Source organism: Phoenix dactylifera, chromosome 5, assembly GCF_051530095.1.
Source record: "Phoenix dactylifera cultivar Ajwa chromosome 5, Ajwa_hap1_PhDact_Kaust_v1.1, whole genome shotgun sequence".
NCBI classification, from domain to species: domain Eukaryota; kingdom Viridiplantae; phylum Streptophyta; class Magnoliopsida; order Arecales; family Arecaceae; genus Phoenix; species Phoenix dactylifera.
Window position 1 is genome coordinate 17,309,700 of NC_143194.1, and position 13,946 is coordinate 17,323,645.

Sequence of the window (13,946 nt, forward strand, 5' to 3'; positions counted from 1 at the left end):
GAGATGGAGGACCGAGATGGGATGATTCTGGACCATGGGTTGATCCGCGTGCCCACCGATTCAGCCATGCGGCAGGTATTGATCCAGCACTTCCATGATACTCCTTTTGCTGGACACGAGGGATTTTTCAGGACTTATGGGCAGACGGAGGTAGTAAACCGCTGCATCGAGCAGTACTTGCGCTGTATGATTGGTGATCGGCCCCGAGAGTGGCTTTCTTATTTACCTTGGGCCGAGTATTCGTACAACACCGCTTTCCACTCAGCCATAGGGATGACACCCTTTGAGGCGGTGTATGGATGAGTACCACCGACGCTGCGAGTTTATGATCCACTGTCACATGCGGACCGGACAGAGGCAGATTTTGAGCTCTTAGACCGCGATGCTACCTTACGGCGGTTAAAGTTCCACATAACGACTGCGCAGAACAGGATGAAGCAGCTGCATGATCGGAAGCACAGAGATCCAGTATACGAGGTGGGCGACTGGGTATACGTCAAGGTGCAGCCTTATCGACAGTTGACACTGCGGCCCATGGCGAACCAGAAGCTCTCTCATCGCTTCTATGGGCCCTTTCAGATAATGGAGCGCATTGGACCCGTGGCGTATCGCTTGGACTTGCCGACTACATCGAGAGTTCACCCGGTATTCCACGTGTCGCTTCTGAGGGCCCGGCTTGGACCCAAGACATCTGTCGGCCCAATCATACATGAGCCACCAGAGGACGAGGTAGTGGAGCCGGTTCGAGTGCTGGCGAAGCGCAGAATACGAGTAGAAGGATGACTGGAAACCCAGATACTAGTGGAGTGGCTGGGGAGAGCAGCAGACTAGGCCACATGGGAGTTTGAGACTGAGATACTTGATCGTTTCCCTGACTTCCGACCTTGAGGACAAGGTTAAGGGAAGCGTGGTGGAGTGATGCGGTTGGATCCACTAGACCGCCTCGGACTTAATCATTTGGTTATTTTTGCTTTTGAGTCCTTGATGTTAATTTTATTTCAGCATAGCCTTGCTCGGGTTAGCCGACTTGGCCTTTATTAGAGTCGCTTTGGGTTTAGTTGTTTCTTGAATTCAATTAGATCAAGTCAAGTTAAGGGGTCAGGTAGCCACCTACAAATAGATGTGGTGAGCACCTATTTCAGTATGCAAAAATTAATTGAAAGGCTTTTGCCCTAGCTCTCTTCCCTTCTCTCTTCTCTTCTTGCGACGCCTTCCCCCTCTCCCTAGGCCGCCGTCCAAGGCCGCCGCCCCCTCCTTCATCCGGCTGCACCACCTCTGTCCTGAGAGGCCAGCCACCTCCTCCCTCTTCTTCCTCTCCTCCTTGATCCCTTCCAGCTTCTTCAAACAACTCCATCCCGTTGGATTATCAGCCCGTCCTTCCCTGCGCAGTCATCAGTCGGAGGCTGATATCTTAAGATCCCGACGTTCTCTCTAGACCCACGACCTACCGTTGGAAAGCTAACGCGGAGATCTACAACATATCCAAAATGGAGATTGATCTGACGGACGGATCTTTAGAAATCGTGTCTGCAATCAGGTCGGAACTACCCTTCCAGAAATCAAGAAGAGTCCAGAATCTTGGGATACGGATCAAATTCTATCGGATCGCATCATACTAACTGACCCGGGGTCGATCCGACTTCCGAAGGCTGTGGCCTTTTATCCTGGCGACTTCTTAGCGGCTCTCTCCGGGGAGATGCTCGGGTAGAGCCCTGGTGACGGCGCCGTTCTTCATTGTTGACCTTTGAAGAGTCATGGGGATCTCAGTCTTGGGACATAGGTCCGTCTGGAAGGAGTGCCGAGAGGACATGAACCCACGGAGGCGGCATAGGAGGGGCCTCCATACGTTGTAGGCCTTGGACTACTGTTGCTAGTGCCTGAACTTGCTGCACCAGCATGTTGAATTGCTCAGGCTGGATCTGCGAAACTTGATCTGCCGGAGGCCTTGGTGGTGGGTTTTGGACTGAGCGGCCAGGGCTTGGCACATGATGCCGGGAGGCATTAGAGGCTCCTCTGCTCCTTAGTCTCATGATCACGACTCGGGCCCTTCCTCTTGTTGGAAACCCTGGTGGTCGCATGCATATATTTTTAAAAATTTTACAGCGGAAGTATGAATTAAACTATTTAATTCCTATGCATGCTAGAGATCATATCTCTACAACAAAAATAGATCCAGGACTTTAAACATTTATCCTAAACAAGTAGGCATGATTCTATGTCTAACATGTAGTCATGCAGAATTTCAACAACCTAGTTGATTTCTAATTTTAATTTTTAATGAGATCAGATCTCATACCTTTTTGCTTTGAGAATTTTGATGATGCCTTGATCATCTTGTATAGCCGCACACGTGTCCGGCCTCAATAGATAGTCCACGCGAAGCTCTAGGAAGATCCACAATTGCAGGAGTGCTAGCTCGTGCACAGGTGCTGCAGTGGCTAAACTTTTCTCCCTCGAAGCACTCAACTTTTGATTCTTCTTCGAGAGGATGAAGGATGGAGATGAAGGAGAAGAAGGAGGAGAGAAGGTGGCTAGCTCTTAGAATTTTTCCAGAATTTAGAACCCTTTCTAAAGACCATCTCAACAAACCCTAGGTGTGGGGGTCCTTTTATAGCCAAAAGACCCCCCACGCCTCGCACCTCTTTTGGCCAATGAATTTGGCAGATAAAATTCTCAAAAAAAATTCTGATGAATCGGCAGCTAAGAGATGAACAAATTCTCTTTTAATCTTGTGCCAATAATCTTTAAAAATCAGGGGGTTATTGCGCCCCAAGCTTCAGCTGCACGCCACCCTGTTTGATGCGTCATGCAGTCCCTACAAATTAGGGTTTTGATTTCTATCTTTTTAGGAAGATTTGAGGCGCTATATTTTTTTGAAAAATAGCCCCACGCCTTCTCTTTCCTCACGTCAAAATTGGCCAAAAATAAAGAGGATAGACACCACTGCTTTTAGGGATAAGGATGAGGTGTCTTTCTTCTCCAAGAAAGAAAGCTAGGGTCCTAAATTTTAGAAATTCTTCTCCATAATAAATTCTAATTATTTGGACTCTTAATCCTCATCAAATAAGAACTCTTAATTGACTTGAGTCAATTCCAATCCAATTGGGTCAAGTCCGATCAATTAGGTTATGCCCAATCGGCTCGGATCGAATCCGATCGAATTAGGTCAAACCCTAATTTAGCCCAAATTGAATCTAATTCAATTTGGCATAATTAAAGTCCAATAATTCAATCAAATTGAATTTATTTGCAATCCAATTACTAATTAAACCTCCAATAATTCAATAATTATTTTAATGCAACTTTTGCTTAGGATAATTTTTCAAACGAATTGACCGAATTATCCCTGAATGATTCTTAATCATCAATCAGCCATTTGATCAACCTAGAAACTTCTACGCGTGTGACCCCATAAGTTCGAACCTAAGCCGGTAGCATAAGAACAACTTTTTGTACTAATCGAAATGACCATCTAGCAATGGTACCCGACGTCCGAATAGGCTGAATGATTGCAAAGCAACATTCAAGAACCTTTGGACTATGGTTATCGTATAATTTATCTCTGTGACTCCTAAATGTCAGGATGACTTCAGAGTTCTGTCAACTCTGTAATAAGTGCATCCATGATGTGATTCAACTTTAGAAATCCTGTGACTCCTCACAAGGATTACCCTGGCTAAGGTTTTGCTAAATTGAACATAAGGCATTATCTCCTGTTTCCAGGAGGGGTCAATTCCATCTTGACTCATAATTGACTACGCAAGTACTTGACTGTACCCAGTGACCTTCCGTCACTGAATTAGAAATTCAGGTAATCCGGTACCAAAGTATAGTGAGTTGCTTGCCAGTCACAGGTTGCGGTCTCAGGTCAGAGGGCCAAACTTATACCCATATCCACTCAGAACATCTCTTGACAGTAGAGCGTTCCGGATTTGGTCACGTTCAGTGAAATGTACTCCTACACTTCACCTGTATGACATATCAGTGTCTCCACACTCCTTGGTTAAGAGGACAACCAACGTATATGTCACACAACGACCTAATCTCGATAATGCTGTCGTCCTAGTAACAGCATATCATTTGATTGCGAACAGTTTTAAGGACTTGAAGATAAATTCTCCTTTATCATAAAACAAGTCCTAAGGACTTCATCATATAAGAGTTCATTTGAAGATGTACAATAAAATGATGAATAATGCCAAATAACACTTTATTAATTTATCAATTCATTTACAAAATTTAATCATCAACATGCTGACGATTGATATTTAGGATACAATTCCCAACACCTCTAGCGCCAACTGTTGCTGGAAATTGGAACCGGGGGCGACCGCGGACCGAGGAGGAGGAGCTCTAGCTGGTGATGTGGTGGCGGACGACTGTCTCCAGCGGACTTGCAAGAAGCCTATGGCCGGGGGTTCCGGCGTAGGCCCTCCGATGGTTAAGTCAGAGAGGAATTTTTTATGGAGAGAAATAATGTATAAATGTATTTTTCGGGCCGAGGAAGAGGAGAGAGTCTCCGTGCCTAGAGCTCTCCCCCTTTTTATAGGAGGGGATGTAGCGGTTATCTATGATCGGACGTGATTGTGCGAATCAATGAATTACCGTAAACGATCCGAGATTTCGGACTAGCTGGCGATCCGTTGAGATCATGTGAATTCAAATGTTGACAGTTGTTGAAGCGGAGATCGCGGGATTTGATCCCGGATATGGAGGACTTGATTTTCAGTGAAGTGGGGGTCGGTTTCTTCCTTTAACTAGATCTTTCTTGGCCTTGAGGTCGATTGGACTTAACTCAGCCGAGACCATGCCTGCCAAGGTCGTGCCGAGATTAAGGTCGTGAGCTCTGGGGTCGTCAGTGCCGAGATCGAGCGCTTAGGGGTCGGGCGCTCTGAGGTCGGGAGCTCTGAGAGCATGCGTGCTGTCGTCACGTTCGTTACCAGGCTTCGGTGATTTGACCATGTGCCCCGAGTGTTCCATTTTTTCTCCAATACCAGGTATTCTCTTTTTAGAATTTTTTTTTATAGAAACCATATTTGTAGGAGGAAAAATGATTTTCATGAACCAAACGAGCCTTGATTCAATTCCGGACATACTTTTGAAGTTTTGGACAATACGATCCGGTTTCCGGATTTTTACGCTCCGTGAACTTCACACTGAAATTTCTAACTTACGGCGGACAAACGTACTTCACCGATCACAAGACCGATCAGACAGATTAGAATAAAGTCAAAAGGTTAACACAAAATTCAACTGGCGCAAACATAGCCCATGGCTAGTTGGCTCGAGCGGTGTCTGCTGGGACCCACTCCCGCAACTTGCCTGCCTTCTTTATGCTACCTGCAGCTGCATTACCGTCGTCCGCGGCTGCTCTCTCCAGTCCGTATTCTCGACCCTCTTCTTCCCAATTCTCTCTCTCCTCTCTTCCTTTGCAGAGTTCTCCCCGCTTCGAAGGAAGGAGGGGAATTCGATTCATCTTGAATACGTCCTACACGAACCAGTCAACATGCATACCGAGTCGTAGTAGACGATCGCCTATGGTTGGATAGCTGATTTCTCTGCTCCCCGGCATACGATCGCCTGCCCTTCCTGCGCCGCCCCATCTCCAGAACTTCTCCTCTTTGTCCTCCTGCAGAGGTAAAGCAAAACCCCCAAACACTCACCTATCTCGTCTCACTTTTTCTCTTTTTAGTATTCAGTCGTGGGATCTTAGGTCAGCGACAAGATTCGTAAAGCAGGGGCTGCTGGGATCTTATGTTTGGTGATGAGAGGTTGTAAAGTCGTAATAATTGAGAATTTTAAAGTAGAGATTGAAGTGGAAGCAGCATGAGAAACATTCTCAAGAAGCTTCACATCGTGCCAAGCCAGCCAGAAGATGCTGAGGCGTCAGCATCGTCATTGCCGACTAGAGGCAGCAGCATCAGCAGGTCTCCTTCTCATCACCCATTGAACCCTGAGCAGAAGCACTTGTCTGGTCTCTCCAGTTGGTTGAATTCTGTTACCAGCAGGCATGCCAGTGCCGGGCCAAGCCCTCCTTCTTCGTCCTCGTCATCATCCACCGCCTCGTTGATTGCTAGGGGAGAGATAAGAGAGCAGAAGGATGGCTCGGGCGACTTCTCGTCTGCTGCCTCGGAAGTCTTGCTTGACAGGGTGAGGAGGGCCTCGGAGTCGAGCAGGCTGGAGGAGCCGGACGCGGAAGAGGAGTATCAGATACAGCTCGCTCTTGAGATGAGCGCAAGGGAGGATCCGGAGGCGGTCCAGATTGAGGCTGTGAAGCAGATTAGTCTTGGCTCATGCGCTCCTGAGAATACCCCAGCTGAAGTCATGGCTTACAGATACTGGGTTAGCCATCCTCTTTCTTTCTTCCCAACTCCTGTTCAGATGCTTCTGCTTTTGCTTTCTTCTACTAGAGTGCATGGTTGAATTGATATCTTATGCTGAAACTCTATTATTATTACCATGGTGTTTGCTACTTTGTTTTCCTTTTCCTCTGTGATGTTAATGCTGTCATGAAGTTTATATTAGAAAGGTTCCTCCTTGAATCATTGATGGCTGCTCTCCTGTGCTTTAAAAGTTTAAAGCAAGCCTCCTGCCTTTTGTATCTTTTTTTCTTTATTTCATAAAAAATACTTAGTTAATGCTAACTGATCTTTTCTGTAGATAAGATCCATTGATTTGGTATCTTTTTTTTGGCCCTCAATGGTCCAACAACTAAACCAAAATGATCACTATACTTGTAGCATCTAAATTTGCCAGTACCGAAACCCTTATGTTTAGATAGGTTGGTATCATGTTGAAATTTGAAAAGTCTATGCTTCTTTGATTGTTTCTAAAGACTTAAAGAAGGGAGAACAGGGGAGAACCACAAATCAAGACCTTAACCCCAAATATGGAGAGGTGTATTGCTATCTAATCATATGTAGCATGAAAAACTTCGCTATAAAAAAGATGGTCCTGTGCGTAAGGGTCTCACCAAGGTTTGCCAGATCGGTATCGAGGCTTGTACTGACCGGCAATCGGTTCGGTGCAATATAGGTCTATACTCTATACCGTACCATGTTGGGGCGTACCAGAACAGGAAGAGGGAGGGGGGAGGGAGAAGTAGAGGGAGAGGGAGGGAGGGAGGGGGAGAGAACCTTAACCCTAACCCTAATCCTATGAAATATAGGGTCAAAGAAAAGAAGAGAGGGAGAAAGAGGGACAGGGAGAGGGGGGAGAGGGAGAAGGAGAGGGAGGGAGAAAGAGCTGTACCTAGGCGGCCAAGGCAAACTGTCCCAGTTTCCTGTCCAACCATAGGTTGCTTTGTCGTTCGATGTTTACTCTAAAGATCTTGTCTCTTCTCTGGTCTCCACGATATAAATTAGTTACTTAGAGAGCATGTAACAAGCGAACTTTTTTATGCTTCTGCGCTCCTTGCTGACAACATCCTCTACAAACCTATCCACCACAGCCACCTATAACACCTCCTTAAACATCATCTTTTCTAATAGCAATTATCTTGTTATACAATTTATTTCCTATACCAGAGCAAGAAAAGAATGCTGAGCCTGAAGCGATGGCTTTATAGTTAAGAAGGATTGCAACTACCCAAAATCGGTGCTCAAAAAATTTTTCTCTTGACGCAGATGAAATATATAACGTGTTTATTTCAATTTATCTATATTAGAAATTGATTGAAGCAAGGTACGCCATCTCGGTATCGGGCCCTGTACCGGTGCTACCTTGTTACTATGTCAGTACGCCCAATACGGGGCCGGTTCGATGTACCAAGTATCGATATGTCTCTCATACTGTATACTGGTACCAAATCGGTATGATGGTACACTCCGTACCATCTAGCTCAGTATCGTATAGTGTACATTGGATAAGTTTTAGCATCTTGAACAAAGCTATAGAAGAACAAGGTTACATAGTAAGTGATTTATCAACCATTTGAATATTTATATTGGAGAAGTGATCAAATTACCCCCAACAAAAAACCTTTGCCCCTTTTGTCACTGAATGGGGTTAGCTTTATGGTTGAGGTATATTACCGATCAAGTTGTAAGGGTTTCATTGTCACACCTTGAAAAACTTGATCAAATTCCTAGATGTGACCACCATTATCTATCAAACTAGCATCAAAATTTAATCCTCCTCAAAAATAACTTATATTGGTCAAATTATAATAACATTTGCATTATCATCCATCTCTTACAGAAAGTCCACTTGCAAGTTTGGACATTCCCTTGGCAATTTAACTAAGCATAAAATACTATATTTCCAGTTTTGTTTCACTGACACTAGAAAGGCAACTTCCACTTATCAAGTTCTCTTTGATGAAAAGACCCTCTTCCTCATTAATCACACTGAAAAGATTATGTAATAAATGCAGTGAGCTACATGAGCTACATAGCTTAGTAAGCAACTTGACTGTGGTCCAAATGTAAGTATCCACTGAAAACAAATGACTTTTTAGTTGAAACACACAGGAAGAACATGACTAAAGAACTCAAATATAAATTTACTAAAATCATTTCAGAATCAAACTGATAGGTCAAAGTATTTGAGGGGGAATAAGATACTATTAGAAGTTCATAACACGTGTTCGGGAAAGGACTCAATAAGTCATGTAAAACCATATATTGAAAAGTTGTCCAAAAGTTAAAGCAAAGGTTCAATGGAAGATCTTAGTGAAGAAAATTCTGGAAATTAAATCCCTCTTATAAGGAAGAAAATGATCATGATCAAAACACCCTTTCATTAAGCTCTGAATTTTCACATATTCTTATAAGATTTAGTTATTCACTCGAGGCCACTCATATCCTCATTTCAAATATAAGCGAGGCCACTCATATCCTCATTGATAATTTGAAAAAGACCATTTATTATCCTCATTGATAAATGCAAATGAGGCCACTAAGTATCGTCGAGGTCCACTCTTACCACTTGGCCAAGGATTCACACATACCACCTAGGTAGAGGTTCCCATTGATATTTGGACTGAGCCTGCTCATGTATAGGGTTGCAAACCAGCCGAGCCAAGTAGTAGGTTGCTTGAACTTTGCTCCACTTGAATTAGAGCTTATATGTCCGGAACTTAAACAACTTGACTTCAACTGTTTAAGCTTAGTGCATATAATCTTTGATTTGTGTGTTTATCGAGCCAAGCTTCACTATTGTTTTTGGCAATTGGCTCATGTTCAAGCATGTCTCATTTATGAGCCGAGCTCCAACAACTATAAAGATGAACACCAAAAACTATTTGAGCTCTACTCATTTTCTAGTTAAGCTGAGCTTGAACTGAGATGAGTCCAAGCTACTGAGGAACAGTTTGGATCGTTTGAAGCCCTCCTTATAAACCATCTTGTGGGTTCCACTTAGATCCTCATTGGTAATCCAGATGAGACCACAAATACTATCCAGATCAAGATTTATCGTACCGTATCGTACTGTATCAGTACCGAACCGTAAGTTGTCTCGTACCATGTTGACTTGCGTATCAACATTGTAATAGGATGGTATCGGTACGAGGTCTGGTACCGAGATGGCGAATCTTGATCCAAGTAAAGGTTCCTCATAGATATTCAAGCGGAGCCACTTATATACCATTTGCTAAGTGTCTAGTTGTGATTTAGAATTATTTAATTTTTTTCAGATATATAGAAATCCATTATTTCCTAATCGGATGGTCACTAAAAGCTCCAATGAGATAGAAGATGGGATGCTTAGAAGATTCTAATGAAGACATGATTTTTAAGCCAGAAGGCATGATCAGTGCAAAATAGCAGTTCAACAAATCACATGTTGCCCAGAGGTGCAGCCCAAGAGGGGGGGGGTGAATTGGGTCTTTTAAAATTAATAGCGTGAAGTAATTGAGTTATAGTTATTTTCTAGTAACTTGTAGACTTAGCAGCGGAATTAGAGTTGCACAAATAAAGCAGTGAATAAGATGAGGAAAGCAGATAGAAATATGCAGTGGAAGAAGAGAGATAAACCACACACAAACACCAGAATTTATAGTGGTTCGGTGCACTCCCAGCACCTACATCCACTCCTCAAGCCTAGCTTGAGATTTCACTATAACCTAGCAGATTATAGCCTGATTGTTTTTCGGGCTCTCAATCAAAAATTCAGTTGGTTTTCCCAAGCAACCAACCGAAAATCTATCACCGTTTGTTTTTTGGGCTCACAAACAACCTAGTTGGTTTTCAGACAAACCAACCATAAACTTTACACCGTTTCTTTTTTCGGGCTCACAAACAACCCAGTTGGTTTTTAGACAAACCAACCAAATTTTTTTTTCTTTGCTGAATACTTTCGATTCAACAACTTCCAATCAAGGCTTGGAAGAGCCTTTACAAGTTTCAGACAATTGAAACTGTTACAGCAACAAATAATCCAAATAAATGAATGCTGTAACTAGAAAACTTAAAGCTTCAGAGTATATAGAATGAATCAATAAAAATGAAAGCTGAAACTGATGAAGAGGTTGGCTGTGGAAGAGTGTCCCAATGCTCGAACTCCAGCTCTTCTTGATGTGATGAGAAGCTTCGACTGATTTTCTCACAGGAGCAAGTTTCAGATGAATGCTGGTGAGGATGATGAACTGTTTAGCTTTTCTTCTCCTTTCTTTTGTGGAAACTTTTCTTTCTTTGACAGAATATTTCTCTCTTTTTCTTTGTTATTTTCCTTCTAAGATTTTCTTGAATTTATAGACGAGTTCTTCAGAGGGATTTGTATTACTTTCTTTCCGTTCTGATGGAAATCTTTTTTGTTACAGAAGAAGACAAAAGTTGTTGCAAGCTTTCCGTTGTGGTCCCAGCAGTACAGGGGTCGACTCATGTTTATCCTGGATCGACACTTCAAGATATTGAGACGGCTCTTGCTGTGATAACTTCAAAGGGTCGACTCTTTAACCTTAAGGGGGTCAACTCATATTCTTTAGGAGTCGCCTCTTTAAATACAAGGGTCGACTCATCCAATAATTTTTCTTTTTGACGCTGAGACTGAACTTGGGTCGACTCTTCAAACGCAAGGGTCGACTCTTCAATTTCAGGTGTCGACTCATTTGGAACAAGAGTCGACTCTTTAAACTTTGCCTCAGACGGTAAAAGCTCTCTATTTAATTTGAACTACACAAGGGTCGACTCATGTTTTGCGAGGGTCGACTCATTGACTGTGCCACTTGAAGAAAACATGCCAGAGTCAACTTAAACTTGTCCTTTTTGCTTAGGGGTCGACTCAAGTTTTTCAAACAGAAAACTTTAGATTTCATCTTTGATCTCCATGGATTAGATTAAGATCATTTTCCTTTTAAAACATATCCAATAAAGTGTTTGTGAAGAACTAATGATTTTGCAGTGCTTCATTTCTTCTGATTTTTCTTGACTTATAAAACTTTACAATTAAGCCAACATCATTAGTACACAACATTATCTCAAGTGTTTTGTAATTATCAAAATTCATCCTTTAGGGTTGACAATCTCTTCCTTTTTGATGATGACAAAACCATTGAGTCTAAAAGAATTTTGCAATAAATTTTAGAGCAATTATAAGAATTTTGTATTGAAGTTCGGAGCAAATATGACATTCAGAGATATATGCATAATTTCAACAAGTTGAGAAGAAAATCTCCCCCTATCAGTTACATACATTTAAATTATGCAGAGTTCTTTTTCTTCTTCTTTTCTTAAGATTTTTCTTGGTAGTGCAGTACCATTACCATTCCATATATATATATTAGCATTTAAATCTCCCCCTATATATTACCATTAGTGGAGAGATTGGAATTCATTTCTCATTTCTCCCCCTTTTTGTCATCAATAAAAGGAAGAAAAAGAAAGATAATTTCAATTTTTCTCTTCTTTGAGCTTAAACATCAAGGATTAATTAACAGTTGTGTTAAGGAGAGAGGGTATCAGACTCAATATATTTTTAATGTATCAGAGCAACATATAATTTAAGAAAACATATATTTCAAGAAAGGTAAGTATTCATTGTAATTGATAAATGAAGTACACTTGATAAATTAAAAAGATACAATTGATATCAATTGGTATCAGTCAGCATACAAGTGTGTCAAAAAGATATGAAACAAAGCTCAATACAAAGTTATGTTTTGAAAACATGGGGTTCAATCTAAGTTCAATCTAGGTTCAGTCTAGGTTTAAGATTTTGAAGATGAAGGTCCAGACTGATCTTCCTTTTGTTCTTCCATCAGCTTATCCATTTTGTTATTCAGTGCAGAGATAGAGCCAGTAAGCTGAGTGTGTTCTTCTTTCAGTTTTTGTATAGAGCCTTGAACAAAATTTCTCTGAGTCCTCAGTTGCTCTTCAATTGCAGCAATTCTTCTTTGCTGATTAGCTACCAGTTGCCTTAATCCTTGCAGTTCAGCTTTTACTTCTTGGGTCAAGTTAGTGAGATCATGGACTTTACTAAAACAGACTCCAGAATTAATCGGTGCTGTAATGATGTTGTCACTAATAGCTTTTAACTGCCACTTCTCAAGTCATAATAGAGGATCTGATGGTCTTTGTATTGGTGGAGGTTGACTGACTGGAGGCTCTTTTGGAGGTGCTTGAGTAGGGATTTTTTTACCTTTAAGTGGTGTTGGAGTGTCTTGACCACTTTCATCTTGAATTTCTTTTTCTTTATGAATCCATTTTTTTTTTGTTTTGACAAATCCCATTCTCTTTAGTGATTTGTCATTGTAGACATCTGAGTACAGTAATTCCTTCTTGGTCTCCCCTTCTAAGTTCAAATTGAAGTAAGTGAAGACTAATGTCAGAACCATACCATAGGAAAGTGAAGCTCCTTTTCTCTGTCCTTGAGCTTCCATGTATCTAATCATCAAGCAGGGTAGGTTCAGTGGTAGTCCTTGAATAACATGATGCCTTACTAGTATGTCTCTTTCTGAGATATGTTCAAATTTTTCTGTCTTTGGGAATAACATCTTGTTAATCATGTGATGCAACAGACGCATCTCTGCATTCAGTTGATTGGCACTGACTTCAGTCCAATCTTCTGTGACTTCTCTATTCAGAATGGTGCTTATCCCTTCATTTCTATTTTCTAAATGATCTCCATTCTCTCCATCATTTGGAATCCGAAGAGCATCTCTGAGAATCTCTTCTGTAATCAATATAGGAATATCTTTAACCTTGGACGAGATCAACCTTGTCCAAATCTGGCATTGTTGTAGAACTCTCGTACCAAGTCTGGATAGGTTGGCACATTTAGTGAACACAGATATTCCCAACCCATCTTTAGATTTTGACCTAATGGGAAGTTCTCCTTCTCCAAAAACTCGAAATCCACTCTTCTTCCGGTGGAGACATTTCTTATGGAGAGGGGACCTTGCTTTGAAACGGAAGACGGAGGTGACAGAAGGGACGAATCGGGCTGAGGTGGCGGCGTTTCTTGTCTTTGTGGATTCACGGCTTTCTCTGCCCTAGCCTTCGTTCTCCTCTTAGTTTGCGGAGTGGTATTTTCCTCTTTGGTCCGGATGTGAGTTGCTTTCTTCTCACCATTGGAAGATCAATCGGGATCTCGAAAAGATTTTCTAGGATTTTTGGAGATTTTTTGTTTGAAAGAGTGTTTGAAGACTGAAAACGTTCTAAGAGGAATGAAACGTTTCAGGTTCAATGTTTCAGAGAGAGCGTTCTTAGAATCCGTTTAAAATAGTTTCACTTTACTTGACTCATTCATCTTATGAGTCGTTCCCTGTAGATTAGGGGTCGACTCTTTTAATTTAAGAGTCGTCTCCTGTAGGTTAGGGGTCGACTCTTTTAACTTAAGAGTCGTCCCTTACTACATGAGTCGACTCCTCATTCACATAAGTCGTCTCCCCAAACAGTTCAAGAGACAAAATGTTTTTAAATAAGATTTAAAAATTGATTGCAAACCACATATCAAATCAACTAAAATTCAACCAATAATAGTCAATCAAAATATGCAATTTAACA

At 41.8% G+C, this 13,946-nt stretch overlaps 1 protein-coding gene across 13 annotated transcripts in view; it reads left to right on the plus strand.

The window, feature by feature from the left end:
* The first annotated feature begins 5,356 nt into the window (after window positions 1-5,356).
* The window catches only part of LOC103695944 (putative serine/threonine-protein kinase SIS8), a 109,697-nt gene continuing 101,107 nt past the window's right edge, over window positions 5,357-13,946 (plus strand). For 4 of the 13 annotated variants that reach the window (XR_015987011.2, XR_015987012.2, XR_015987013.2 and 1 more), the window contains exon 1: window positions 5,357-6,342. Coding sequence is in view for 7 of the 13 variants with exons in the window: in XM_039116087.3 (XP_038972015.3) it covers window positions 5,827-6,342 (516 nt within the window). In the remaining 6 variants the exon portion in view is untranslated. The remainder of the gene's footprint in view (window positions 6,343-13,946) is intronic. The other 9 variants (XR_015987014.2, XM_039116087.3, XR_015987015.2 and 6 more) reach the window with 7 other exon arrangements.